The sequence below is a fragment of the Calidris pugnax genome, unplaced genomic scaffold, assembly GCF_001431845.1.
Source record: "Calidris pugnax isolate Ruff unplaced genomic scaffold, ASM143184v1 scaffold13, whole genome shotgun sequence".
NCBI lineage: Eukaryota > Metazoa > Chordata > Aves > Charadriiformes > Scolopacidae > Calidris > Calidris pugnax.
The window spans coordinates 7950126-7976246 of record NW_015090810.1 but is presented as its reverse complement, the minus strand read 5'-3'; the positions used below and the strand labels follow the sequence as shown (position 1 = coordinate 7976246).

General features: G+C 37.8%; 1 protein-coding gene across 1 annotated transcript in view; it reads left to right on the top strand.

Annotated features, from left to right (window-relative positions):
• The window catches only part of ELP2 (elongator acetyltransferase complex subunit 2), a 38758-nt gene extending 14971 nt beyond the window's left edge, over positions 1 to 23787 (top strand). The window contains exons 8-22 of the mRNA XM_014938740.1: positions 143 to 277; positions 1224 to 1319; positions 3083 to 3183; positions 5031 to 5162; positions 5644 to 5793; positions 8085 to 8273; positions 10322 to 10391; positions 11977 to 12072; positions 12197 to 12254; positions 17800 to 17872; positions 18295 to 18481; positions 20069 to 20190; positions 20686 to 20828; positions 21317 to 21430; positions 22355 to 23787. Of these exons, the coding sequence (XP_014794226.1) occupies positions 143 to 277; positions 1224 to 1319; positions 3083 to 3183; positions 5031 to 5162; positions 5644 to 5793; positions 8085 to 8273; positions 10322 to 10391; positions 11977 to 12072; positions 12197 to 12254; positions 17800 to 17872; positions 18295 to 18481; positions 20069 to 20190; positions 20686 to 20828; positions 21317 to 21430; positions 22355 to 22511 (1823 nt within the window). The 3' untranslated portion in view covers positions 22512 to 23787. The remainder of the gene's footprint in view (positions 1 to 142; positions 278 to 1223; positions 1320 to 3082; positions 3184 to 5030; positions 5163 to 5643; positions 5794 to 8084; positions 8274 to 10321; positions 10392 to 11976; positions 12073 to 12196; positions 12255 to 17799; positions 17873 to 18294; positions 18482 to 20068; positions 20191 to 20685; positions 20829 to 21316; positions 21431 to 22354) is intronic.
• The last annotated feature ends 2334 nt before the right edge of the window (positions 23788 to 26121 follow it).

The following is a 26121-nucleotide window of genomic DNA, read 5'->3' as shown; positions in this document are numbered from 1 at the left end:
ATATTGAAATTAATAATATTAGTGCAAGATAATGCTGTAGTGCATGTTTGGGAAAGTGGTAGGTTAGTCATGGCAGTGGATGCAATGAAAACGTAATGGAAACATGACTCTAATTATACATATTTTTTTATAAACCAAATAGGTGAAGACCTTTTCTTAGCAAGCTGTGCTCAGGATTGTTTGATAAGAATTTGGAAAGTGTGTACAAAATCAAAACACCTTCCAGAAACTGAAGACGATTGCATAAGACTGAAAGAGAACGTTTTTACTGTAAAGGGTAGGTAACAGCTGTAAAATTCTCTTGCACTACTTTTCACTTGTATATCTCTGTTTGTTGCTTCAGGGGAGCTAACAAGGTGGTTACCATCTAATTTGGTTTTTTTCTTGTATTAAAAGAATCTGAGAGCAGTTTGACTACCTTATTTTTATTCAGCTGTTAGAAAGACTGTAGTTAAAGCTGTGACTATGTGAAGTTAATGACGTGTTACAAAAATGGTAAAGCAGTGAAAGAGCTTAATACCAACATGCATTGTTACACCTATTCCAAATGCAGTGCATAGGAGAAATATTTGTCTGTGGGAGGTAAGCTGTGGTGCAGTTCTCCTCCAGTTTAATAGCATACCTTTAATTTTCTTTCAAATTCAGTGCATTAAAGGGTGCTACTATTACTTAAACCTTAGAATAAGTACTGGAGAGAACCGGTAAGAATGTGCAGGCTTACTTTATAGTTATTTAACATACTGTTTGAGCACTGTAACATCAGAGGCTCACAATGCTGACATTGTGGGGTAAATTATTCGTCAACTTAGGTAATATAATAAAGTTTTTATGATGTTATATGTAAAAAGTGCTCATGCTACTTGATACAAATCCTGACTCATTGCTTGGAGTATGTCAATGCTTGTTTTTACAGTCATTTGGAGATGTAAATATACGTAAGAGTGCGGGTAGAGCCAATGTCAGAGCGTTTATTTCAAAATTGCTGGAGAATTCTCCCAGAATTCTGTGATACCACTCTGAGGCAATAGGCAGACCTCTTACTGTCAATCTGGTACTCGGGGCTTGTGGTAAAGTAGGTTTTCAAGGAGCTGTTCAATGTCAATAGACTGTTGAGATATTGGTAGATGATGAAAGCTGTTGATCTCCTTCACTGAAGAGATCAGAAATGACCTGGTCTTTCTTGGCTTTTAGAAGGAAATGTCCTTTTCTCTGATTTGTGGTAGATACTGATACAACATATGCAATTACTTTGGAGTCGGTGTTGGCTGGTCATGAAAACTGGGTGTATGCAGTTCACTGGCAACCTTCATTTCCCAAAGGTAAAATAATGCCAAGCACTTAGCAGTTATGTTGTGTTGTGTACATAGAGTGCAGTCATGTATCTTTGTATTGTGTCCTGGGTGTTCACATGTCACTGTGCATTATGAAAGTGTTAAAGTTCTGCAAATAGTATTTTAGAAGTAAACGGATGTTGCCTCTTACTTACATTTTATTTCATTTCATTCATTAAAGAGCTGAGCTGTAATGGCTTTGATTTATTGTTTATGGAATACAAATTAGTTTAATTAATCAGTATGAATTAATAGCTCTAATAGTTTACCTTGACACATGTATTTGAAATGTCTGTTCTTCAAAAGGTAAGCATTAACTCAAGAGCACTCCTATCTTTTTCTTGGAGTACAAAGTTACAAATAGCAATGTTCAGAAGATTAATTTTCAGTCTTCTGTGCATTAATATAACATTCCAGGAACTCGTTAAGTATTAGTTTTCTTTAGCATGTATCTTTAAGACATTAGTACAGAATCTCATTGAAAAAAATTGTTATTCACAGTTTAATTTTGCATTTTTGCCTAGTCTTTATCTTTCTTGTTAAATCCTTAAATTCTGATAGCCTTGTTTGCAGTACTTACTTTCTGGTGTGTGTCTGTGTGGCATATGTGGGAGGGCAAATTATTGGCAAAGGTGCCTTTTTTCTGAGATGTTTCAGAGTTACTGATGGCAGGTGACTTCTCTGGTACAAAGCACAGTTTTGCCAGTGTGTATACAACACTTACACAGTAAGAGTGCAATTAAAATGTCAAAATACCTGTAGGGAAAGACACACAATTTTCTTTAGAAATATTGTCTTGGTTTAACTTTTTTTTTTGGTGGTTTTTTTTTTTTTAAGACACCAATAAAAGATTTTGCCTGTTAAAGCAAGGTTTAGGCACAATGTAAACACGTAGGCCTTGTACTGCAGTCTGAAAAACTGTCCTGTTAGGCCATGAAGTGTTCTGGAATCATGCTTCCGCCTACATGCAGCTGCTTCTGTTCTGTGCCCTGCCCAATCTTGGGTTCCCCAAAAGAGATTTTCCTCTTCACTAGAGGCAGACTGATCTGAGATATATATTCTTAATGCAGAAGGTAAGAGGTCTGATGCTGACATAAGATACCACCTCATGAGATACCCGCCAATATCTATTCTCAAGAAAGGTTCCGCAGTGGTTCTCCTATGGGTTTTGCAACTGGATGATGAACCAGTTCCCTCTTCCCCATTCTGGCTGGGTTGGAAGGTTGTCTAGAGTATTTCACTGCATTTTGGGGAGCAGTCCTTACTACTGGCCGTATTACAAGGTGCTAGAGTCTGTTGAAGTCTGTAGTGAATCTAACACTTAATTTAATAATTTAATACACACAGTGAATACTGGTGTAGAGATTATTTTGTTTTAAAGTGTAAATCTCTTGGTAGAAACTTACTTGAGGAATAGAAGTGAGAACTGCTACACAGTCTCTCTGTGAAGCTCTAGCTTTTCCTCTAAATTACATTTGTTTCAATATTGATTTGGAGTGAATAAACAGTAGGATATGGTTGTTCTCATGTACGTGTTTTACATTTCCTTTGGGAGATTATGCCTGAAAAATAGAGTGCCACCTAATGAACGCCTGTGAACAACGTAAAGCCTGTTAAGTCTGGTATTTAAGTACTGCATTGCATGTCTGATGCTGAACAATTTTCTTAACGTGTTTGGATTTCAGTATGACCAGATTCTTTCAGAAAGTATTCTCATGGGTTGCAGGGTGATCATTTTCCTTGTACTGTAGATGGCAGCATGCAGCAACCAATGAGGATATTGTCTGCGTCAATGGACAAAACTGTGATCATCTGGGAACCTGATAAGGAAACTGGAGTCTGGCTAGAACAGGCAAGTGTCAGTCTTTTTCACACTACGGACTGTATTCAGTTTGCGTTTCCAGCATCGTGTGTGTACTATAGGGAACAAAAACTCTATAAAATGTTGAGAGGAAAAAGGCAAAAGCATCTTCTTGCAAAAATACTCATTCTGATGCTATGTTGTGAGTAAAACTGTATTTTTCAAAAATGATATGATGCAATAAGATTTTAATTGCTTGTTGGCTTTCTTTTTACCATATCATTTCTGAGGGGAGATTATGTTCAACTGTCATTCATAGTATAGCAAGCCAGATGCTGCATAGTAACACACACTGTACTCCTGGTAAGAAGAGGAAGAAACCTTCCTGAATTATTTGCAGTTAATCCTTGTGGGAATGTGCTACCAGAGCAGCTGACAGGCAATTCACAAGCCTGGTTTTACTCACAGTAACTTGTTCATGGGCTGTCATTAGGTTTTTCTTTCAGTTGGCCTGGGTGCTCATGTTTCACTGTGGTATTTTGAATGCTGTTCTCATGTGGATCACCCTAAATAAACAAGTACAACCAGATTTATCTGCTGCTTTGGTAGATGTCTTTGTTTTCAGCTGACCTGCTTTTCCACGTTGAAGTAGTTCAGCTGAAATTGTTTGTATTGGGTTATGCCAATCATTCTTTACGATCTTTTCTGTCAAAAACAAAGTTCTAATGCTTTCTTGGGTGAAAAAAAAAGAATTAGAGTAGTGTATTTAATTTTTCCCCGTTCCATTGAAAAGTTCTTATGCCTTTCTACTTGAAGTAGAAAATACTTCATAATAGGGTGATCATGTAGAGATGCTCATTGTTGTCCCTTGTAACACTTAGTTGTGGCTAAATTTGCAAGCTTCTAGAAATGGGTTGTGCAGTAAAGCTTGTTGCAAGTTGTTTCTTTTTGCATTCCATTTGCATTGGTTATACCTCACATGTGCAGCTTGCAGTTTAGATCAGACATTTTAACTGCAACAATCCTTTTTTTGCATTGAGGGAGGGAAACCTGAGCTGGAAGCCTGCAGGGAGGAAGGACCCAAGGGGTACATCTCATTTTCTCTTTTTCATTTTGATATGATGAACAAGAAGTCTTCACAAAATCATTCCCCTGGTCAGAGGTGAGACTCTGCCTCTAGCATGGAGTATCAAAGTCACTTCCATATGAACAGTATTTTTTTGAATGAGTGCTAATTAAGTGGACATATTAGTGGAACTGCCATTTAGAATGAGGTATAGACTCATTCCATTGTGATCTTAAAAGCATCTGTATAATAATGGGAGAACTATTAAGAGTTCAGCTTGAAAGGAGTTGTGGTCTTATCTCTTGAATAAAACTTCAAAATGTAACTTTAATGATCTTTTAATGTTATTAAAAACTTGAAAGAGAAACAGGGAAGTGAAAATAAGGTAGCAAATCTTGGAAATTACAAGAGAAAAAAATGAAATAAGGTAGTTAGGAACCACTGTTCCTTTGGAACATTTCTCCATTTTGTGCAACACAGCACTAGCAAGGCAACAGATGACAAGAAACTGCTGCATCCAAGAGGCTGGACTGAAACATAGAAAGATCAGGTTTTTGTCTCATCTAGTGTAATGTTTTCTTTCCCCTGGGAGATTTAGCAAGGTCCTCTCCTCAGATGTTTATGAAGAAAGGTTCCTTTAAAAGTAGCATGCACTTTTAAGTCCCGTGATATTTTAGTGCTTAACTTTGCAATTAGAATATTCTTTAAATGTATTTTTGTGTGTAATGTGAACTCTTGCCTGTAGCTAAATTTTCATCTTGTGATGTTAGGGTGAGTTTATATGAACGGAAGGCCATTTTCATGGGTTATTCACTTCTGATCATTTATTCAGGTGCGAGTAGGTGAAGTAGGTGGCAATACCCTTGGATTTTTTGACTGCCAGTTTAGTCCAGATGGTTCAATGGTCGTTGCTCATGCTTTTCATGGAGCGCTACATCTTTGGAAACAGGCTACAGTTAATAAGGTATGTTGGTTTTTTATTAGTGGCAGTACTTAAAAGAATTGCACTTATATGTCACTTGAGGTAAGTTCTATTGTTAATAGAAAAGTGTAACAGTACAATTTTAAAATTAATGGTTGAAATAGTCCTTCTCTGGATGTAATGTTCTGCAGGTGTTCCGCTCCTGCACAGAAGGGAGGTTGCAATCTCCTAGGCTGTAAAACCTGTTGCTTCCCTGTGGGAACCATAAAGTCAGTGGAGTAGACTGAGCTCCTTTGTGATTGTGCGTTGGTCAGAAATGGCAGCTGAATCAAAACCACAAGTTTATATTGGAACAATAAATCAGTATTTGTGTCTCTTTAGCCATTTGGAGTTCTAATAATTGACTGTATTCAAATGTCTTTTTTCTGCTTTCTTAGTAAGGATGTTGATGCTTTTATTTTGGTTAGAATATGACAACCAGTCAATTGAAAACTCCTTGTTTCCTTGGTGACTTTTTTAATAGAAAGAATGGACTCCAGAAGTTGTGATTTCGGGACATTTTAACAGTGTAGAGGATGTAAAGTGGGATCCAGAAGGAGAGTTTATCGTCAGTGTTGGTTCTGATCAAACTACTAGACTCTTTGCTCCATGGAAAAGAAAACAAGAGACAGAGGTACGATCTTCAAAGACTTTGTGAGCTTGGTAAAGAGGGCTTGTCTGTCCTGAGCTTGAAAGAAGTCACCTGCATATAACTCAAACCTTAAATTTCCCTAAACCATGATCTGCTCCAAACTGCTTGTGTAAATGATTGGTTTGGTCATTCAGTATGTGCTGTTTTCACTTTAAAAATACTAGTGGTAGAGTTTCAGCAATCACATAGCATGACTGCTGTTTAATCCTCAGTTCACCTCCACATTACCTTCTGTTAGTGTTCTCCCAGGGTCTGAAAAAACAGCCTCTGCAGTAATTCAGAAGGAGGAATACATGGCTGATTCTAATAACCATCTATTGACCTTATTTAACCCTTGGCTAGGCACTGCTGCAGGTAATAATGAAGAAACTTAACGATGATTGCAGTTTATGCAAGCTTAATCTAAGCAAACCTCTCACTCTATTTTTTTTTTTTTACACTATTTTGTTTATGACTCCGTTTTACTGGAACGTTTATCTGAACTGCATGAGTGCAGTTGGACCCATGCAAGAAACTTTACAGGAAGAATTATTCCTGAGTAACTTTGTGTGCTCCAAAATAAGTCTAAATTTTAGTGTGGGAAACCCTGTCTAGGAACAAAAAAGTTCCTGTTTCTAGTTGCTTGTGTGTTTTCCTCATCTACAAATCCAGGTTTTCCTGGCAGAACAGTACTAATGTTCTATTCAGGAAACGCACAGACACTAGACTGAAGTTGTGTGAGGCCTTGTGCAAACTGTGCTATTAGTTAGAGGAGGCAAAGGGTGGCTGTTAAAACTGTCTCATTAAAGCTTCTATAGTATAGACCAGTACAGGATGTCTGATGTTTTTGGGAGAGTGAATTTGGCATCAATTCCTTAATGTCCTTCTTCAGACCACGCAGAAGTGGCAGCAATCCCAGCTCAAGTGCTAAGCTTTGCCTTGTGTTGTAGAAAGGGTATCTCTGGTTTCCTCTGCCTTTTCCCCTAATCTCCAATCTGGAGGGTACAACAGCTCTGGGGTTTTTATTTTGTTTTTTTTTTTTCATTCCTGTTATGTGCTGCATTCTAGCATATGCAAAGATGCACCTAGTAAAGGGTAAGAAGGGTTTATTGCACAGGTTGCTTGTTTGTCTTTTTGATTATTTTTTTTTTTTAAAGAATTAATGCTTTTTTTTTCCTCATTGGATGACAATGAAGCTCTTGTGAAAACATGGGATTTTGTAGGATCTCTTCTATTGGAAGCTTAGACATTTAAATCTCAATTGAATTTTTAGTGTGATACATGCAATTTACAGTCAACATAATACCTTTCCTTATATTTGTGTGACATCTAGTATCATGTAAATTCTGTCTTGGCTGCAATTTTCCAAGCATTTTAATACTGAAGTAGTCTAAATTAATTCTAATTCTGCTAGCACACTGTATTTTTCCAACTGAAGTATCATGTAGGAGTAGTAGCAAATGACACTTATTAAAAATCTTTTCATGAAAGTGCATTTGCTAGAAAACAAAGATTTTTGGGGGAGGTTTTTTTGAAGAAGCTAATATTCTTTGAGTGTGACTGTAAACCTAACTTGTCTATTTAATTTCTAATCAACTGTTAACTCTGGTTTTCTTGTATTAATACTCCAAGAGTGGCTATGAGTATTTCAGGAGACTAGAAAAAAGTTAATACTTAAAATGAAAACATTTCTAAAATCATCAGGATTTTTCAGATGTTTTTCCTGTAAGAAACTATTTTGATTTTGTCAGTTTTTTCCAAAGCTTCTATTAAATGGTCTCACTAAAATCAAGTATTTAAAGAAAAGAAGAAAGTAGAAACCTGTAGTCTATTGACAGCAGTGCTGCTGTGCTTTGTGAAAGGCAGATGAAGGAAGCAAGGTAATTATCACCACCTTTCTTTACGTCTTACAGAGCTATAGTTTTGAAGGCAGTAAGTAGCATAGAGTTCTCCTTTTGCTTAAGCAAATTGTGTCCTGTTCCTGACTATCTAGCGTAAAGAAGACACAGTAAGTGTTGTGTACCCTTAGTAACAAAGATAAGCAAATGCCTTAATCATATCTGTCCAAGGACACAGTTTACTAATTACAGGAATTGTTTGTTGGGTGGAAAAATAGGACTTACGTGACGTACGTGAGCATACATTAGTTTTATGAATGTCAGTAGGAGGTTGCTATTAACTGTCCTTTATGTTAATAAAGTGAGCAAGTTAAGTACTAGTAGTTGTTTGGAATTCAAAATCTAGCTGCTTCTCTGGTTAAGAATTGTGTTTTAATTGCATGTCTGTTTGTTTAGGTAACCTGGCATGAAATTGCAAGGCCTCAAGTCCATGGATATGATATGCGTTGTCTGGCAATGATCGGCCGGTTTCAGTTTGTGTCGGGAGCAGACGAAAAAGTGCTTCGAGTTTTTCGTGCTCCAAAGAACTTTATAGAAAATTTCAGTAACATTGCTGGAATTCCAATGGAGAAGCTGTGCTCCCACGTAAGTGTGCTAAACCAATGCTAAATGTAGACAGCCCTCTCTCATGTAGATAAAACGAATGCTTTAGAAAATGTCAGGTTGCACTAAACTCCATAAAAATTCTTTTAATAATTCTGAAACCTTAACCGTATTTTTCCTTTCCCTTCTATTTGCTTCCATGTGTGTTGTTTCATACCTGTTCTCATGGTGTTGTCTTGTAACACAGGTTGTATTTGAAACTAAACAAGACTCAGTGTCTGAAGATTGCAAAGAGTATGGGTAAATTTTAAATAAGTCAGACCAAGTAGATTACTGTACACACTTGGTGATTTGAAAGCAAACAATAAAGCCTGGGCATGTGCTTCTTAATTTAAGGGTGTAGTAGTCTTGTCTAGATGTAATTATTGTTGTGTAGTTATGTGTGGGTTTTTTTAATTGTATGCTTGAAAATTAAGTGCTCAGCACTGTTGTTAGTTGCTACATATAAATATTTATAAATATGTACTTGCTCATGCTTTATTTCCTCTTGGCATTGGAAATTTTCTTGAGGCCTCTACATTCCAGTTTTTAGTTGTTGATAAGTGTTCTTTCCTACGCTGTGGAAAGGTAAGACTGCAGAGTTGCCATCCTTTGTTTGCTCCCCACTTCCTTTAAGATCTAATTCTGTTTTTCTCTGCATTTTGTAGAGCAGACCTCATTCAGGATAGTGGCCTCTGTACAGTGCCCTGCATGCTCCTTGCATTTCTATCTCAAAAGCAGTGTTTTCTGCACAGCTTCTCATTTCATTTAACAATTGAAACATCCGGGAAAGAAATCTATTCATTTTTGATAGCAAGAAGTTACATAAGTAGCTGTTTAGCACTTTAATTCCGTAAGATTTTGTAAGCATTTGCGTTAATGACGTTGTACAAATAACACTGGGCTTTTATAATGCTGGCAGATGTCATTATTTTACTTTTATTGTAGGCTTTCCTTATCAGCTCCTTCCTCTGAGTGCTGTTTTTTGATTGATGATATCACAAAGTGTTTCACATGGGCTTTGTTTAAAGAGGAAGGCTTTATGAGCTGTAATGATACAGCTACTCTTAGATAGCTTTATTGAAATTGTTTCTCGTGAATGCTTTTCTCATTAAAGTGGGTAAGCTTTTTCTTAATTTAGCTCTAACGCCTTCCCAAAAGAAGTACTTAAAACCGAAAAAAGCTAGCTTTCCATTCAGTAAGAGTTGAATAGGGTTATATTCAGTTCAATTCCATGGGATTGTATTATACTTTGGGTTGTAATGAAGAACTATTTTTGGTTTAGAGGCCTTAGACTGGTGTGTGTCTCTCATACATTTTCTCATCAAAATATGAACATTTAAATAAATAACAGAGTATTTTAAGCTGTCACCTAAATTACTAATCCTATTCCGTAAAACAGTCTTTCTTTTGAACTTTGCAGACACTGTAACAAAGAGTTTTGCAGCTATTAAATCTAATCTTTTTCCATCTCTGCACAAAGGGTCCCAATTTCACTTACCCTTTCCAAATTTTGTCTCTTTGTCCCATACCTTTATGGAGATATTTTCTGTCTGATGATTTGTCTTTCTTCTGTGCTGCTCTAAACAGCCACGTACTGCAGCCTCATCTCTCCGCTATGTACTGGGTTGTGTTGGAGGCACTCACCCTCTGTCCTCTTTTACAAAGTGCTGCTTTATTATTTCACCACAGAACAGACTGTTTCCCAGTCCTATTGTGTTTAAAAACTGTAGTGCACTCAGTTGATTAATTATCATGTATATCCTTGAATAAATAAGACTGTGGAAGAAAACCTGTAATTAGGGATGAAGATACATGCTTTGCAGCAAAACCATTGAGCTGAGGCCTTAGAAAAGCTTTTATCTCTGGCAGAGTACTGGTCTTCATTTTGCCCAGGGTGTGTTCTGGATGAGTTGAGAGTTTTTCAAAGTGCCCTTCTCCACTTCTCTCTCTTTTTATCTTAGGGATTCCTTAAACTGTGGCCTTTGAAGTCTGAATCTATATGACAATCTGTGTGTAACTTTTGTCTTTTTTTTTTTTTCTAAATTCAGGAATCATCTGATCTTCCAGAAGGTGCAACTGTGCCAGCTTTGGGATTATCCAATAAAGCTGTTTTTGAAGGTATGGCTAATGAGAAATAACAGTGATGGTGTTTCATGTGGAAAATTCGTTTTTTCTTTTTTTTTTTTTGTCTTAATTGATTTAGCCCATGTCTTTTTGTTACATTGTAAGCTTGACTGCTTCTGTTGGTAAAGGCTGGTGAGACACCACATTAATTTCTTGAAGAGGTGGTGGTGGTTGCATTGTGGGTTAACAAGAAAGGAGGGACAAACATCTGTCTAGAATAATAAAAATGAGTATTGTTTTGAGATTGGGGATGGGACTAGTAATCTGATGTTTAATAAAGTGTCTGGTAAAAATGCAATTACAGTGGAATCTACAAATTAGGTCAGACCTGTTTTTTTTTCTGCTCACAGCTTTATAAGAAGGTGTGAATTAAAAAAGGAAGCATTTTAATAAGCTTTGTCTTCAGGGTCTTCAGTGGCAATACAGCTAAATCTTCCTAAATCTTCTGTGAGAGAAAAGTAGCTTTGTTGTACTTGAAGTATTGTACTTCAAGTAATTTATAAAATATATTTTGGCAAAACCTCTTTTCTCTGCTTTCTCGTGAGTCCTTCTGCTGAGAGAGGGAACAAAACTCCCTTCTCCCAGAGTATTGTCACATGCAGAATAATTAATTTCCATTGATTTTGTGTGGCACACCCAGAAAGCTGTCAGACTTTCCTACATAGTCCACCATTGCCCACTCAATGCTGTCAGTATTGATGGCTTAGGTTAAAGCCCCACAGATCTCTCTTCTGGCTTTTTCTGCAGAGGAATCTTCATGGCGAGCGATGATCAGTTAGCGGTCTCAAATTAGATAAATGTTGCTAATTTCATTTTCAAGGGGAGAAAAGACAGGATAAATGAGAAGATAGTCTTTCTATTCTGCTTTTTCTGTACCTACTTTCTTAAACTGCTGTATTTCAAATGTACATTTGGCAAAAAGTTAGATTCTGTCTGAGAGTAACTGTTCCCCAATTCTGTACCCTTTTCTTAAATAATACTTTCGAAGTGAAGGATGGAGTCTAAATTAAATTAAATTAGAATTAACTGAGTAATTTCAGTTACTTCTGGTACTTTTGCCTAAGGCCAAGGACTGAGCCCTCGGCAGTTTTGCTGAAGTTTGCAAATTGTAGATATGCTAATGCAAGTAGGATGGCTTTTCGTTTAGGGGTCTACATTAAATTTAGGAAGTCGTGACTGGTGTCAGAGATTTTTACCTTAAGCATTTTAAAATACAGAATGAAAAGTTCAACACTGGGGAGACACAAGTTCAGCTACTGGTAACTTCTTCTTTCAGATAAATCAAAGTTTCTTTAAGAATCTCTAAAAAAGACTGTGCTGTTGAAGAGAGGATAGTCCTGGAATGGAATTAGTCCAAAGATTAGGGGTTTTTTTTCTACTTTTTCTGTTCATTCCTGTGTGCAGTAGAATAACTAGATTCTAATATTCATTTTATTGTAACTCTGGTAGCAGAAAAACCTAATCTCAATTACTTATAATGTAAAAAACAATAAAAGTTTTAAACTGGTACAATAAGTGCTCATATTTTCCATCCTGCAAGTATGTTCTCTCTAGCTAATGAAGTCCTTGCTTTGAATAGGAGATATGGCTGTCCAACCAGCTGAGGAGGAAGAAACATTTAATACCATTTCGAATCAGTATCCTGAGATTTATTTTCAACCCTTGATCCTTACAGGTATGAGATTCATTTCTATTGTAGGAAATAGCCAGAGAGATCTGATAAAAACCTGAAGCATTATTTAGCTGATTTTTAGATAATTTACTACCAAATTTGAATATATTGTACAAATATCTTTTAGAACCTCCCCCCGAGGATCACTTGCTGCAGAATACCTTGTGGCCTGAAGTTCAGAAGTTGTAAGTTTTATTTTTTTTTTTTTTATTTAATTTACCAAATTTCCAGAAAGGTATTGCAACACATCAATGTAGTCTGGTCTTGTAACTCTATCTCTTTTACTACCTGATTTGACTTTTTGTGCAGTATATATACATATAATTTATTTATTTCACAAGCAATAAAAATTAGGAAAGAATGCAGAAAATGGTCACTAAGACTGATGTGTCACAAAACTTTTTTTCACGAGTTCCTTCCTTCCGTACCAGTGAAATATATATATGGCTTTTTAGCACAGAGCTATTCTTCTTTTGAATTTGTGAGGATCAGACTCATTGTCCTTCTGGATATTTGTCTTGTGAAGGTCTGTTTAGGACACCAATCCCTGGGACTTTTTCTCCCTCTTAGTTCCAAAGGGTATAGCAAGGTTTCTGGTCAGCTGTAAGGAACTCTGGCACGTTTTCATGGTCTTCTCTGTTCTGCGGGATGTGATGGGCCTCTTTCCATACTACAGACTTTATTGATGTCTGTCTGCTCAGCACATCTGCTTAAAACCTTGTCTATCCTGAAGGTCTCTGCGTAAGGAGTTTTCTGCTTCTTTCCACTTCGTGGCACAGACTTGGAGATCAAGTTTGTCTTACGGGTATGGAAGTAAAGGCTGAGGCATCAAAGATGGAACTTCCCTCTAAAGCTTTACTGAATTGAGATGCAATACTTGGAAGTAGCAACCGAAATAGGATTTCTCTAGTGGTAAAGCAAAGTGATGAATGTTGAGTAAGATGGTTACAGACCCACTTCGGGTGTTGAATGCTGACAGAGCAGGTTGTGGATTGGAAAGGTAAGTGTGATGTGGTCATGACAATAATTGTTTTGAGGTTGCAGGCTTCTAGAATTTTTTAGCTGTGTTTTGTTCCTTCTTTTCTGAGATTTGCAACAATTTGCGGGTGAAGTTTGTCACCTTATTTGTTTTCTAAGGATCCTGGTAACATTAGGCTACGCTTTCACAATCTTCAAAGTTTTAGTATCAATCTTCAAAGTGTAGCACAAAGAAATTAATTCTCTCAAGCTCTTAGGGGTTTATTTATCTGAATTCCCAGAAAGAGTGGTCTCAGGCAGGAACAAGAAGAATGTTGAGCCTTTGCTGGTGATTACAGGTGCCTTTATACATTACATTTTTCTGATTTTTAGATAGGGGAGGCAAGAAATAAAAAAATTCAGGGAAAACAGTTTTAAGGTTGCTTTGACTGAGTGGGAGATTTGGTGGGAGCTCATCTTTACTTTCAACCAGGCAGTTAATCTTCTTCGTATGCTTTTAAGCTATTTTACTGCATTTTTACTCAAAACTGCTTCTAGGAGGGATGCTGGGGGGTATTAGGCCGTATCTGCACATTTTGTAATTTCTGTTACGTCGACTGCTTCTCTTGTGCATGCTATGGCCACTAATGCACCCCTTCACATAATCAGTTCGATGAGGGATCTTGAAGTAGTGAAAAGGAGGCCAAAATTTTCCTTCATTTGCCTTTGACATTTCTAAAAGTCTAGTGAGACAGAAATCTTTCATATTCTGCTACAGGAGAACTGCCTATCCGGTTTTATATCCTGCATTCATTAAAATAACTGCATTTTATGATGGTCTTGAGGTTACTTATCTGAGCAGTTTTTCCTGATTTTAGAGATGCTGCTAATGATAGGGGTTGTTTTATTGAAGGGCAACAAGATGCAAAGCATTCATAGACTTTCAGGTTTTTTGCTTAGGATAATCTTGAAAGAAGGGACATGAAATTGCATAATGTAGATTTCAAGTTGCCATAGCAGCAGAAAAATAGTGTGAGGAACTGACTTGCTAAAAATAGCTTGTTTGTCATTGACATTTGTATATTCCCAGCTCTAGCTCAGCACCAAATTCTGAAGGATTAGTGTTTAGTTTTGAAAACCGTTTGCTTGGGTAGGTTTTAGCATGAAGAACTTGCTGAATTTTTTTACATAATATAATAACTTTAAAATAAAAATATGATAAATCCTGTGAGAGTATGCTAATCTTGGAAAATACCCATAGAGAGTTTATGTGCATCAAGCTGAGATTAAAGCCTGAGTGTATGTATGTACATTTCATGTAAGACACTTGGAAGTCTTGAGATATCCTTTCTGGCACTGGAAAATTATTGTAATCATTTCTCTGGACACTTTGAAAGTCCAGTGAGTTACCTCTGGATAAAAAAATCGCTATGAATTGCACATTACTAAGACAAAATTGCTTGTGGTTGTATGGTGGGTTGACCTTAGCTTGCCACCAGGTGCTCGCCAAAGCCTCTCTATCACTCCCCTCCTCAGCTGGACAGGGGAGAGAAAATATAACAAAAGGCTTGTGAGTCAAGATAAGGACAGGGAGATCTCTCAGTTACCATCACAAGCAAAACAGACTCAATTTGGGGAAAATTAATTTAATTTATTGTCGATCATATGAGAGTAGGATAATGAGAAATAAACCCAAATCTTAAGAACACCTTCCCTTCACCTCTCCCTTCTTCCCAGGCTTAACTTCACTCCCAATTTTCTCTACCTCCTCCCCTCCAGTGGTGCAGGGCATGGGGAATGGGGGTTGTGGTCAGTTCATCACATGTTGTCTCTGATGATCCTTCCTCCTCAGGACTCCTCACATTCTTCCCCTGCTTCAGTGTGGGGCCCCTCCCACAGGAGACAATCCTCCACAAACTTTTCCAGCATGGATCCTTTCCATGGGGTACAGTCCTTCAGGAGCAGACTGCTCCAGTGTGGGTCACCCCTAGTGTCACAAGTCAGGCCAGCAAACCTGCTCTGGCATGGGCTTTTCTCTGCATAGGTCTACATGGTCAGTTCATCACATGTTGTCTCTGATGATCCTTCCTCCTCAGGACTCCTCACATTCTTCCCCTGCTTCAGTGTGGGGCCCCTCCCACAGGAGACAATCCTCCACAAACTTTTCCAGCATGGATCCTTTCCATGGGGTACAGTCCTTCAGGAGCAGACTGCTCCAGTGTGGGTCACCCCTAGTGTCACAAGTCAGGCCAGCAAACCTGCTCTGGCATGGGCTTTTCTCTGCATAGGTCTACAAGGTCCTGCCAGGAGCCTGCTCCAGTGCAGGCATCCCACGGGGTGGGATCCACCTGCTCCACTGTTAACTTCCATAGGCTGCAGGGGGACCGCCTGCCTCACCATGGTGTTCCCCATGGGCTGCAGGGGAATCTCTGCTCCAACACCCAGAGCGCCTCCTCCCTCTAATTCTTCACTGACTTTGGTGTCTGCAGAGTTGCTGCTCTCACATGTTCTCACTCCTCTCTCTGGCTGCTGTTGCGCAGCAGCTTTTTCCCCTCCTTAACTATGTTCTTACAGGGGCACTACCACTGTTGTTGATGGGCTTGGGGTCCTGCCAGGAGCCTGCTCCAGTGCAGGCATCCCACGGGGTGGGATCCACCTGCTCCACTGTTAACTTCCATAGGCTGCAGGGGGACCGCCTGCCTCACCATGGTGTTCCCCATGGGCTGCAGGGGAATCTCTGCTCCAACACCCAGAGCGCCTCCTCCCTCTAATTCTTCACTGACTTTGGTGTCTGCAGAGTTGCTGCTCTCACATGTTCTCACTCCTCTCTCTGGCTGCTGTTGCGCAGCAGCTTTTTCCCCTCCTTAACTATGTTCTTACAGGGGCACTACCACTGTTGTTGATGGGCTTGGCTTGGCCAGTGGTGGGTCCGTCTTGGAGCCGGCTGGCATTGGCTCTATCGGACATGGGGGAAGTTTCTGGCAGCTTCTCACATAAGCGATCCCTGTAGCCCCACTGCTGCCAAAACCTTGCTGTGCAAACCCAGTACAGGTTGAAAATGTCACTTCATTATTCATTCATGCAGTCGCTTCTTTCCATTGTGAACCTTTTTTTTGGTGTTGTACTACATAATGAAGGATTGGATTGTGTGTATAGGGGCAGGGAAAGGGGTTGTACTGGAGGTTTTACTGGGGCTTCTATACGTTAAAGGCTCACGCACCCTTGTAAACAGCATCTCCTGTTACCACTAACTTAATTTTCTTTACTGCAGGCAGCACTGGGCTATGTAGGCTGTCTGACTGACCTGTGATAGTCCTGCTTTTGGGACTTTGCAAAAGATGGTATTTTAGGTTTTATTTTAAAGAGAGAGATTACATTTTAATGCTTCTGTTTAGCAAGAACGAAGTTGCGTGCAGAAACTCAAAATGTTTCTGTCAAGTGCTCTTCAATACTATGTTTAGGAGATAAAACCAAAGTAACTGAAGACTTGTTTCACTGAATTTCTGAATTTCATTCATTGAATTTCAGGAAACCTATACTTCTTATGGGATAAATACTTTTCAGTTTTAGAAACTTGACTTTCAATGGTTTTCACTGCAAAATAGTCTCCATGAATGTGCTTTAAAAGTAAGCATTATGATAAAACTCTTGCTGGTGGCAGTGTGAGGGGAAGACATAGAGTAATACCTTCATCATTATAAGATAACAGTCAAATTTGCAAATTTACATTCCAATAAAGTGCAGTCACCAGTCCCTCTCCCTGCTGAAGCCCAGGTATAGTTACTCTCTGTGAAAAGCCAGTGTGTCCCCAGTCTTCAGACGTGAGTGTGGGAGTCTGTCTGTGGGGATGCACCCAGCAGCAACTCTTCTGGACTCCATTCAACAGAGACAGACAGTAATTTGTCATTTAAACAGATGGTTGTTTTGGCTGCAAATGAAATCCCATGAACATCAATCCCATGTAAGAACTTCTTTGCAGCACTGCAGACCAAAGGAGTTTATTAAGAGAACTGCCCATCTTTTCAGGGTTAGGAATCAAAGGAACCCCCCCGCAACTAGTATTTAGCTGATATTTGTCCACTGTTTCTAGATTTCCTCTCCAATCTTACTCTGTTTCCAGTCTGGTTTGTGACTGATTTTAATTTGTTTTAGTCTGTGTGGTATTTCTCCTTACTAGTTCAAGCCCAGTCTGCGTATGTGAGCTTGAATTCCAGCAGAACTCATGCAAAATCTGATTAAAAATGTATTTCTGGAGGAGGCTAGAAGTTTGGGTGTTTTTCTTACAGTGTTTTTCTTTTCGGACGTGATTCTTGTCCTCTAGTTTAGAAATCTTCATTCAGTATTTCACAGAACAGGCATCCTGGGACTGTTTGTGGTGTATTTCTTTGGTGATCTTCAGCTATGTGGCTTCTGATTTTTATTGGTGGTGTTAAAATTGCTTTACAAGAAAAAAAGAATATAGTAAGTGCTGCTTTCCTCTGCTTTGTTAATCGTTAGTGTAACTTCTGCAGCGCTGATGCTTCCAAACTTTCAAATGGGCTGGAGAAATTGTTCTGTAGACCATTCCTAAATATTAAAGAATTTATGCAGATGATTAAATTGAATGCTGAACATTTTTAGGAATTATTTGAGGCGTAATACTGAAACAGTGGTGAGAAGTTCTTGGCAGTTGTCCTTCATTTTGGAAAAAAAGGATTTAAATTCACGTACGAACCTTGACATGTACTGAAAAAATGACTGTGATGTGTTAAATATCTTTCACATTTATTTCAGGTATGGACATGGATATGAAATTTTTTGTGTTGCTTGCAATAATTCAAACACTGTGATTGCCTCGGCATGTAAGGTAAGAAAAGATTCTAGCACCATCTAGTGAAAAGTGCCACCAGATTTCTAGGCCTGGCAGAGCAGGAATCAGAATTCAGTTTAGGCTGAGTTCTGTTCTTTCTCTTAAATGTGAAAGATTTTTTTATAGATGACAGTTGCCTTGTAAAGGTGAGAATGAATGCTGGTAAGTTATTATTCCTAAATTATGTATGATTGGTTTGAAGATAATAGTAAGATAAATTCTAACAAATACAGGTATAAAATAGTTTCTTACTAATACATTGTCAAGTAGTGAAACAATCTGTAAACTTCCCAGAGGAAAGCTGATTTTCATTTGATTGCAAGTCTTAAAACAAGCCCCATAACATCTTAGTATTTTGAGACTTATGACTTCTATATTTGCTTTCATTATTTCTCACCAACGTTTTTCCATCAATACAGGCTTCCAAAAAGGAACATGCAGCAATTATTTTGTGGAGCACTAGTTCTTGGAAGAAACTGCAGAGTTTGTCATTTCACAATCTGACTGTTACTCAACTGGCATTTTCTCCTAACGACCAATTTTTATTAGCGGTTTCTAGAGACAGGAATTGGTCACTGTGGAGGAAACAAGACTCATCGGAGTCAGGTAAGATATGTAAAGTGGATATACACATTTGAAGACTTTGTGGTTTGAAAGAGAATTGTTAAAATCTTTTAATGGCCATTTTCTTTACAACTTAAAAAAATGAATAGTGTTGTAGGCTTCTTTGGCTTTAAGAAGTGCAATTAATGGTGTATAGGAAAGCTAGAAAGGGAATTAAAATGTGGAGAAGAGTATAATCAGGCCTTAAATGCTATTTGTTTGATGGACGTAATGAAGTCAGCTGTTTGTCCTCCTGCCTTCTGCTTGTGATTGTATGTTTCAGACTTAGTGAAATCAAGTATACATGCTGGAGCGTAATGGCCCGGACTTCAATCTGGTGTTCTATCAAGGAAAACCTTCATCTCAGTCATCTGTGCAGGCTGGGCTGGAAGGTTCATTGCTACACCCATGTCCTGCATACAGCTGCCTTGTTTGCAGGGCATGACACTTTGAGACTCTTGATAGGATTAATCTCTGTCTTTGGTGTGGCTTTCTGATAATCCTGCACAATTGATTAATTTGACTCGGACTGGCTCTGTCTGGAAAAAGAACTGATAGCGAAGATTCAGTTTACTTTCTCATTGCGACTTTGAGCTTTGCAAAATCAGGAGGAGATTGCTATTGAACACTTTAATGGGTTCCCAGAACAGATGCTTGTGCTGAAAATGATTATCATTGCACTGTTGGCTTCGTAGCACATAAACACTACTGGGCTCTGTAGAGTTTTCCTAGAGACTTGGCAGTGAGTTTTGGCCCATTCAAACAGTGTCCACTTGTATACTGGCTTCAGATTTCTGTTCTATTCAGACTTCTATTCTAAAGACTGGCATATTGTCCACAGTAGTTACATAATATTTCAGGATAAGGAGTATGAATTCTCATCGGAAGTAGAGGAAATCCTCTTTTCATCTGTTCATCAATAACTTTTCTGTCTACAAAGAACATCATTATCAGTGTAAAACAAAACTACTGGTATCGGCATCCCAAGAAGTGGTTATTCAAACTCTACACTCAAAAATTGCAGCCTTTTCTCCTTAAGAAAAGCATTCCCATTTACTCATCTGCTGATCAGATTTATTGCCTGATTGTATCCATATTGAAATGGCAGCCTCTCTGGGAATAGATGAATCTTTACAATTAGATCATTATGATTTGAGTTCTTGGGGCTTTGTTGGTAAACAGGAACTGTAGTGAAATGACTGGGGATAAGTGTACACATGGTAAAAATTGCACTATGCTGTATCTTTTGAAATCACTGTTCTTATTAAAAACTTGTATAGGAAGAACTTGAAGGTCTTATATGTAGACTTAAATTCTTCAGAAACAGGTATGTGTGTAAAAGAGTAAGAACAATTTGATGTTTTAGTGCTAGAAGGGCTGACTGATGTGGTCTTGAACAGGTACTAATTATCATCATGGTAAGTGTTTGGAAAAAAATATTTTGTGGTAGTAAGTATTCCCAATTGCTTTAAAGATGAGCAGAATAATGTGCAAGTTTATTATTGTAGTTTTACATAAAGTTGAGTAACAATTACTTCTTATATGTAAAGTAGTTGAAACATGGGTTTTCCTTGTTATGTTTTATTCCAGGACCAGCCTTCAGCTGCTGCGCGTACACAGACAAAAATACAGCTGTTCACAGTCGAATCATTTGGTCTTGTGATTGGACACCAGATAGCAAGTATTTTATTACTGGCAGTCGGGACAAAAAGGTAATTATATAAAAGGAATTTTAAAACCCCAGAATTATTTAAAATGCATTTTAGATTAGCAAATGCTGTGTTCTAACGAGCCCATATTCTATAAATACACAAAAAGCTTATTGTATGTATTACCACAGAAAACAGTGAGACTTTCATATGCTAAACATAGTGCTTCAATATGTATGTACAAGACTGTGGTCTGCCAGTTGGTCTTTCTCTCTTTTCATACTGTAAGACAAGCCTATGTGATATAACTCTTATGGGTCGCTAAGTTTTTCTTTAACTTTCATAACATAATCTGGTCTTATTGTTAGTATTTTTAATGAAATCAGACAGACTGTCTGAAAGGTTGAATCTTTGTAGATAGACATTTTTTACTACTTTGGGGGTCATTCACGTACTGTGCCCTGGAAATAGTTTAACTTAGTTATTCCTTATGTTTTTGTTAAGTATATTTACAAAAAGATTAAAGTGAAAATTCCTAGATGATTCTCTTTCTTATAGGTTGTTATCTGGGGCCAGTGTGATTTGTCTGTGACTACTGAAGGGAATATGTTGGGTTTAATCAAACCCTGTTCAACAGTACTGGATGCTGGGGATTCTGTCACTGCTGTCAGTATCAGCCGTGTGCTTACTCCTGATGGAAGGTATTGCTGTTTTTCTGTATTGCCATTTTGTGTTTATTTTAAATTAGTATTTTCCCCTTTAGCTAAACAGCTCCTAAAATCTACCTGTCAAATATTTTGACCATTCTTTGACTGAATGAACTATTTGTTTTCTAGTCTTATTTTTAGGTGTATGGTGACTTATCCAGAGTAACAAGAAAAAAACAACAGGGGGAGGGGGGTATGAACACACCTGAAACACATTAGTTCTTCCAAAAGTATTGACTGATCTGATGTTGTAATAACCTCCTTATTTTTTTCCTAAACAAATATATTCTGCAGGTTTCTGCTTTTCTCATTTTTTATGAGGAAGCTTTGATTTAAATTGTGCTTTTTTTAAAATGGAAAAGTAAATATTGATTTCAAGGGCAAGGTGCAACACATTTGAGTGCTAGTTTTTTCTAGCTTGCATTAGAGCCAACTTCACTACCTCTGCCTTCAGAACTATCTATCTATCATTCTCTTGATAGATATATTGTTGCAGTAGGCTTAGAGAATGGGAAGATTATTTTGTACACATGGAAGCAGAGTGGACAAGAACCAGCTCCAGCTGATTGGACCACGTGTGTGGAGATAGATAACAGGTATGTCTTTGAAGTAAGTTAGAAGCAAGGAAGTGTTGTTCTTGAGACTAATAGTGCTGAGGTTCTGTTCTTGTAGTTTAAAATTATTTGAAACTGGTTTATTTATATATAAAAAATTGTTACCTTTTAGGAAAAGGTTGTTCCCTGAAAGTCTAAAGATGTCTTTAAGCAAAACCTGTTGGTTTTCTAGATTTATAAAAAAACCCACAACAATAAACCCTAATAAAAACCAAAGGGGATGCTAAACCTTAAAATACTGTGGAAAACCCCCAAACTTTATGACCTTTAGCTATAAAATAAGATAGGAAACACTGAAGCGGGGAGGGGGGAAGAATCACTGTCTATATACATCAGCAAAACATTTTTGAGTGAATGACAGCAAGTTTTCAAGAGCAGCTTCTAGCAGAAACCAGAGGAATGACAATCTATATGTGGTGCTGCTGCGCTGACAGCTACAGAAACTCTGTAGAGACACTTTGAATATTTCACTTGGAGCACTCTCCTAGATTCTTCCTTCAGGTACTGGTATTGGTAGTACCAGAAATGAAAGCTTGATTGTGACTTTGGCCTGTGTCTGCTTGAAGTGAATTAGAAAGAGACACCAGATAGCAGGAAATGGCAGGCTAAATGCCAGAAATCTGTCATATTTCAGTAATTGAGATGCTGGACCTGCAGCTTAATGTGGTAAAACTTGAAATCAATAGCTGTTTAAATTATTGATGAGCAAGAGGATAAAATGTCATTAGTGTTAATGGCTGTACTTATTTTAAGAACGTAATACCTGCTGGTTGTCACACGTCAGTTTTTTTCTTGGTTGGTAGTGTTAAAAGAAGAGTACTAATTACATAAATGTTGATGTTTACACTCACATGCCCAACTGTGTTTGACATTTTGCAGTTATGTATGGATTTCTTTTTGTTGCAGCCAAAGTCATGCTCTTGCTGTGAAACGTTTATGTTGGAGACATCACATGGGCAGAGCTGGACATAACGATCAGAACAGCAGCGAGTGGTTGCAGCTTGCAAGTTGTGGAGCTGATCACTGTGTTAAGATATTCAGTGTCAACAGGCTTGCTTTGTAGCAAAGGCAGCAGGCCTGTCTGGACAAAACGAATTCACATTTTATTTCAGCTTTAACCATTTTGATTGTTGAATTTTCTGTCTTCTGCTGCGGAGAGTCAAACATCTGACATATAATTTATTAAAGCAACTTTTATGGTAGTTTGAAATGTCTAATTCTGCAGTTCCAGGAATATGAAGCATTTTTTATGTTTCGGTTGGTCAATTTCCTGAAACTGACAAATGGGAGGTGGGGTAGGGCACGGGGGAATGATGAGATGACTTTGTTCACTGTTACTCCAAGTGTGGGAAGCTGCCAGTACTTGGGGGATTCCGTGCTTGGGATTGCGAGTGGGGTACTGAATTGTTTTCAACTCCTTATTCCTATTAAACTCAACTGTCAGTTGACTTGCCAACGCTGACACTGTGTGTTTAAGCGTGTGCAGTTAACCAGACATCAGAGTTAAACATACAACTTTCTCTCATTGCCTCTGAATGTATGTTACAGTCCTGATCCAAGTCTTGGACCACCTTACTTTAGAAGGAATAGTTTGTGTCTGAATGCTTGGACAGGCCCGCTTGTTTGTTTTTCCTGTCTGTATTTCTCTTTCTTCTGCTGTGCAGAGTGCTGGGCTCATGCTGGTTCTTCATGTGGACCTTAAATCCTAACTCACAGAGCACTTATATCTTCTGGTGTCTTGTCTGTCCTGTGTACCTGTGAGTATTCTCTGAGCAGTGTCATAGAAGACCCCCCCCTTACTCTTCCTGAGGGCTGTCCTCTACAGTGTGGGCTGGAAAAGCTGACAAGTATCAGTAGGCAGGAGCTGAAAGGTGGCAACTATTTCTTATACTGCCTTTGGACTCTTCCTGACTTTTGAGTGTTCCTTATCTATTCTGGTGTGAAGTCAAACTGGTTAACTTATTTGTCTGATTGTCTTGTATTTTAAATAGAATGATCATAGACCTCAGCATGTCTGTCTCCAATTCTGGAGTCTAATTAGAAATCAGTTAAAATTTCAGAGTGAAATTATTTTTGTTCCTGAACAAATTGCTACCCAAACAGGTAGTGCAGAAATAATTGGAATTGTGCTTAACTTTTACTGTGTTACAACTTTATCTAAAGAATACATTCATTCAGAATGGGCCAAATTCTTTTCAGAATAATTATAGTTTGTTTTAAAGGTTTTTATATTTTAGCTTTTTATTTTCAATTCTATTTTTCAGCATTAAAAAAGTCTTTAAAATGTATTAAGGGAATAAACATTCAACTTCTTAATAAAGATGCTTTGCTACATTTTATTTGTGCTTTCCTCATGTGTGCTTTAAGCATTGGAATAGTGTATTTTACTTGTCCAGGAATTTTTAAACAACCATATCCTGGTTGTATCCTGGCAAAAGCAAGACGGAACTTATCATTCATAAGCTATCAAAAAGTTGCTGAAAGTAAACTTTATTCTGTGTCACAATTGTCGTTTGGTATCTTACATACAACGTGATGATAATATTGGATAATGCTTTCCAATAGTTACACGTTTTGCCATGCAGCCAGTCTTGCCTGTAGGCTAACATGAAACGTCATATTGCCCCTCTCTTTGTATTTTGTGAAATATTGTCTTTAAACAAGCGTCAGCTATTACATGATTTAGTAATCCCTTCTGTTACCCCAGGGATTTTTGTGACTCAATTGCATTGGAGAATATACCTCGTTGTTCCAACTTAAAATACATCAAATTAGTCTGTTGATCTCCCAAGTCTAAATGTTTGTAATAGACACTTTATTTTCAATTAAGTTAGAGATTGTCAGGAGACACCTTGACATATGATTAATTATTTTTTTTTTATGTATGATGTTGTCTTTGTTCACATATCACTTTACTCTGCATTTAGTGGGTGTGACTTTTACATACGCCTTTATCTTCTCAGTAAATCCACTAAAGTCTTTTCAAACCAGCATGTAAATCAGCATCGGGGTAACAAGTCAGATACTGATTCCATTATCTAAACTAATACCAGAAAATTATTTGGATCAGTGTAAGTGTGATGCCAAAGAAAAAACAGTGTAACTATAGCAATCATTTTGGAGGTGGCATTGGCTGCCTAATGAAGAACAGAGTTCTTTAAACCACAAAATAGTATCCTTTAATATTATTATGATAGTCCCTAGAAAATTTGTTCTCCCTTTTGTTTGGTTTCTTTGTTCTAAAAAAATGGAGAAAAGCAAGCATTTGCCAGACATTTACTATATTCATTCTGCTTCATTCTTCTTGTTTTATTGGTTTGATAAATACTGCTGGAATCAAGTGCCTTCTTTCTTTATTTTCTGTTTTTTTCCCCCCAAAACTGTCTTAATTAGGTTTTTATTTGAAAGAATCTGCTGTTGATTTTGACCACTGAATGGCTATTGCTTTTATTTTTGTGCATTTCTTTTGTACATACTTACTCAGAGAGACTCTAAGTCATTAAAAATAGTGCATACAGTCATGTACTGTTTCATATATTAAAAAAAAATAAATTATAGCTTTATTCATATTCACCCAACTGCAGTCTCGTTTACCTACCAAGATGTCTGACTGCTATATTATGCATTTTTATTTCTATGGGCTTTTTTTATGCTTCCCTGGTGCTCTGTCCTTGCTGTTCTCTCTTGTGAAGAGAGGGAGGTGCCTCTTTCCATTCCTACCCCTTCTTTTTTTTCCCTAAAAATGTAACTATTTTTCATGGCTTCCCTTAAGTGAAAACTCTAAATGTGCTCAGGAGTATTTTGGAAGTTGGAGTTAGCTTCTATACTTTGCAAGTTTCCTGTATTGCCCTCTTTATAGCAAATAGTTCAATTTCATACAATAAAAATGAAGTTGGGGTAGGTGTAATCTTATTTGTTTCTTCCCATTCATGTTCAAGACTATCATATAATCCCTGCCAGCTCCAATCTTGGGAAGCTCTAACTTTTCACAACACAGCCTCCGATATTGCATTTGTTTTCCCTTAACAATGTGATGCAAGATCATGTCCGAGAGTCAGAGAATCATAATTGTTCCGTCTCTGCATTACCCTTTCCTGCCAGTCCTCAGCTAAGGTGGAAGGACACTATTCCAGTGATGAAAGTCCAGATGCAAATGGTACATTTCAAAATACACGTGTGTGTAGCAGCCTAATCATCTGCATGAATTTCTAACTAGTGCTATTGTGTATTCCCGAGTTTCTGTCTTTTTCTGTCATTTCTGTTACCAGGTTGGATAAGGGCAGTGTGTTTATTTTAAACCTCTGTGGTCTAGCAGGATACAAAGCTGATGCAGCATCCCCTCTAAACTGAGGCTCTCCTTAGTTCTCTTTATGCTTTAGTGTCCAGTGTTTTTAACCAACCTTTGAATCCCAAATGCCCAAAACTGGGTCTGTGCAGGTTTAGAGAGCTAAGCTGCTTAGCGCCTCTGCAGCCCTCGGGGGCTGCTTTCTCAAGTGCTGTGGGCTGATTGACGTATGTGCTCATGTACCTTACCACTAAATAATAGCATACATTTAATTAAATGTTGCCATAAGCACTGATGCAGATGAGGCCTTGTTTCCCACAGATTTGGGTGCTTTGCTGATTGTGAGTTTTCATTAGTTTTCTTGTGTTTATAGTTACTTTTTAAAGCT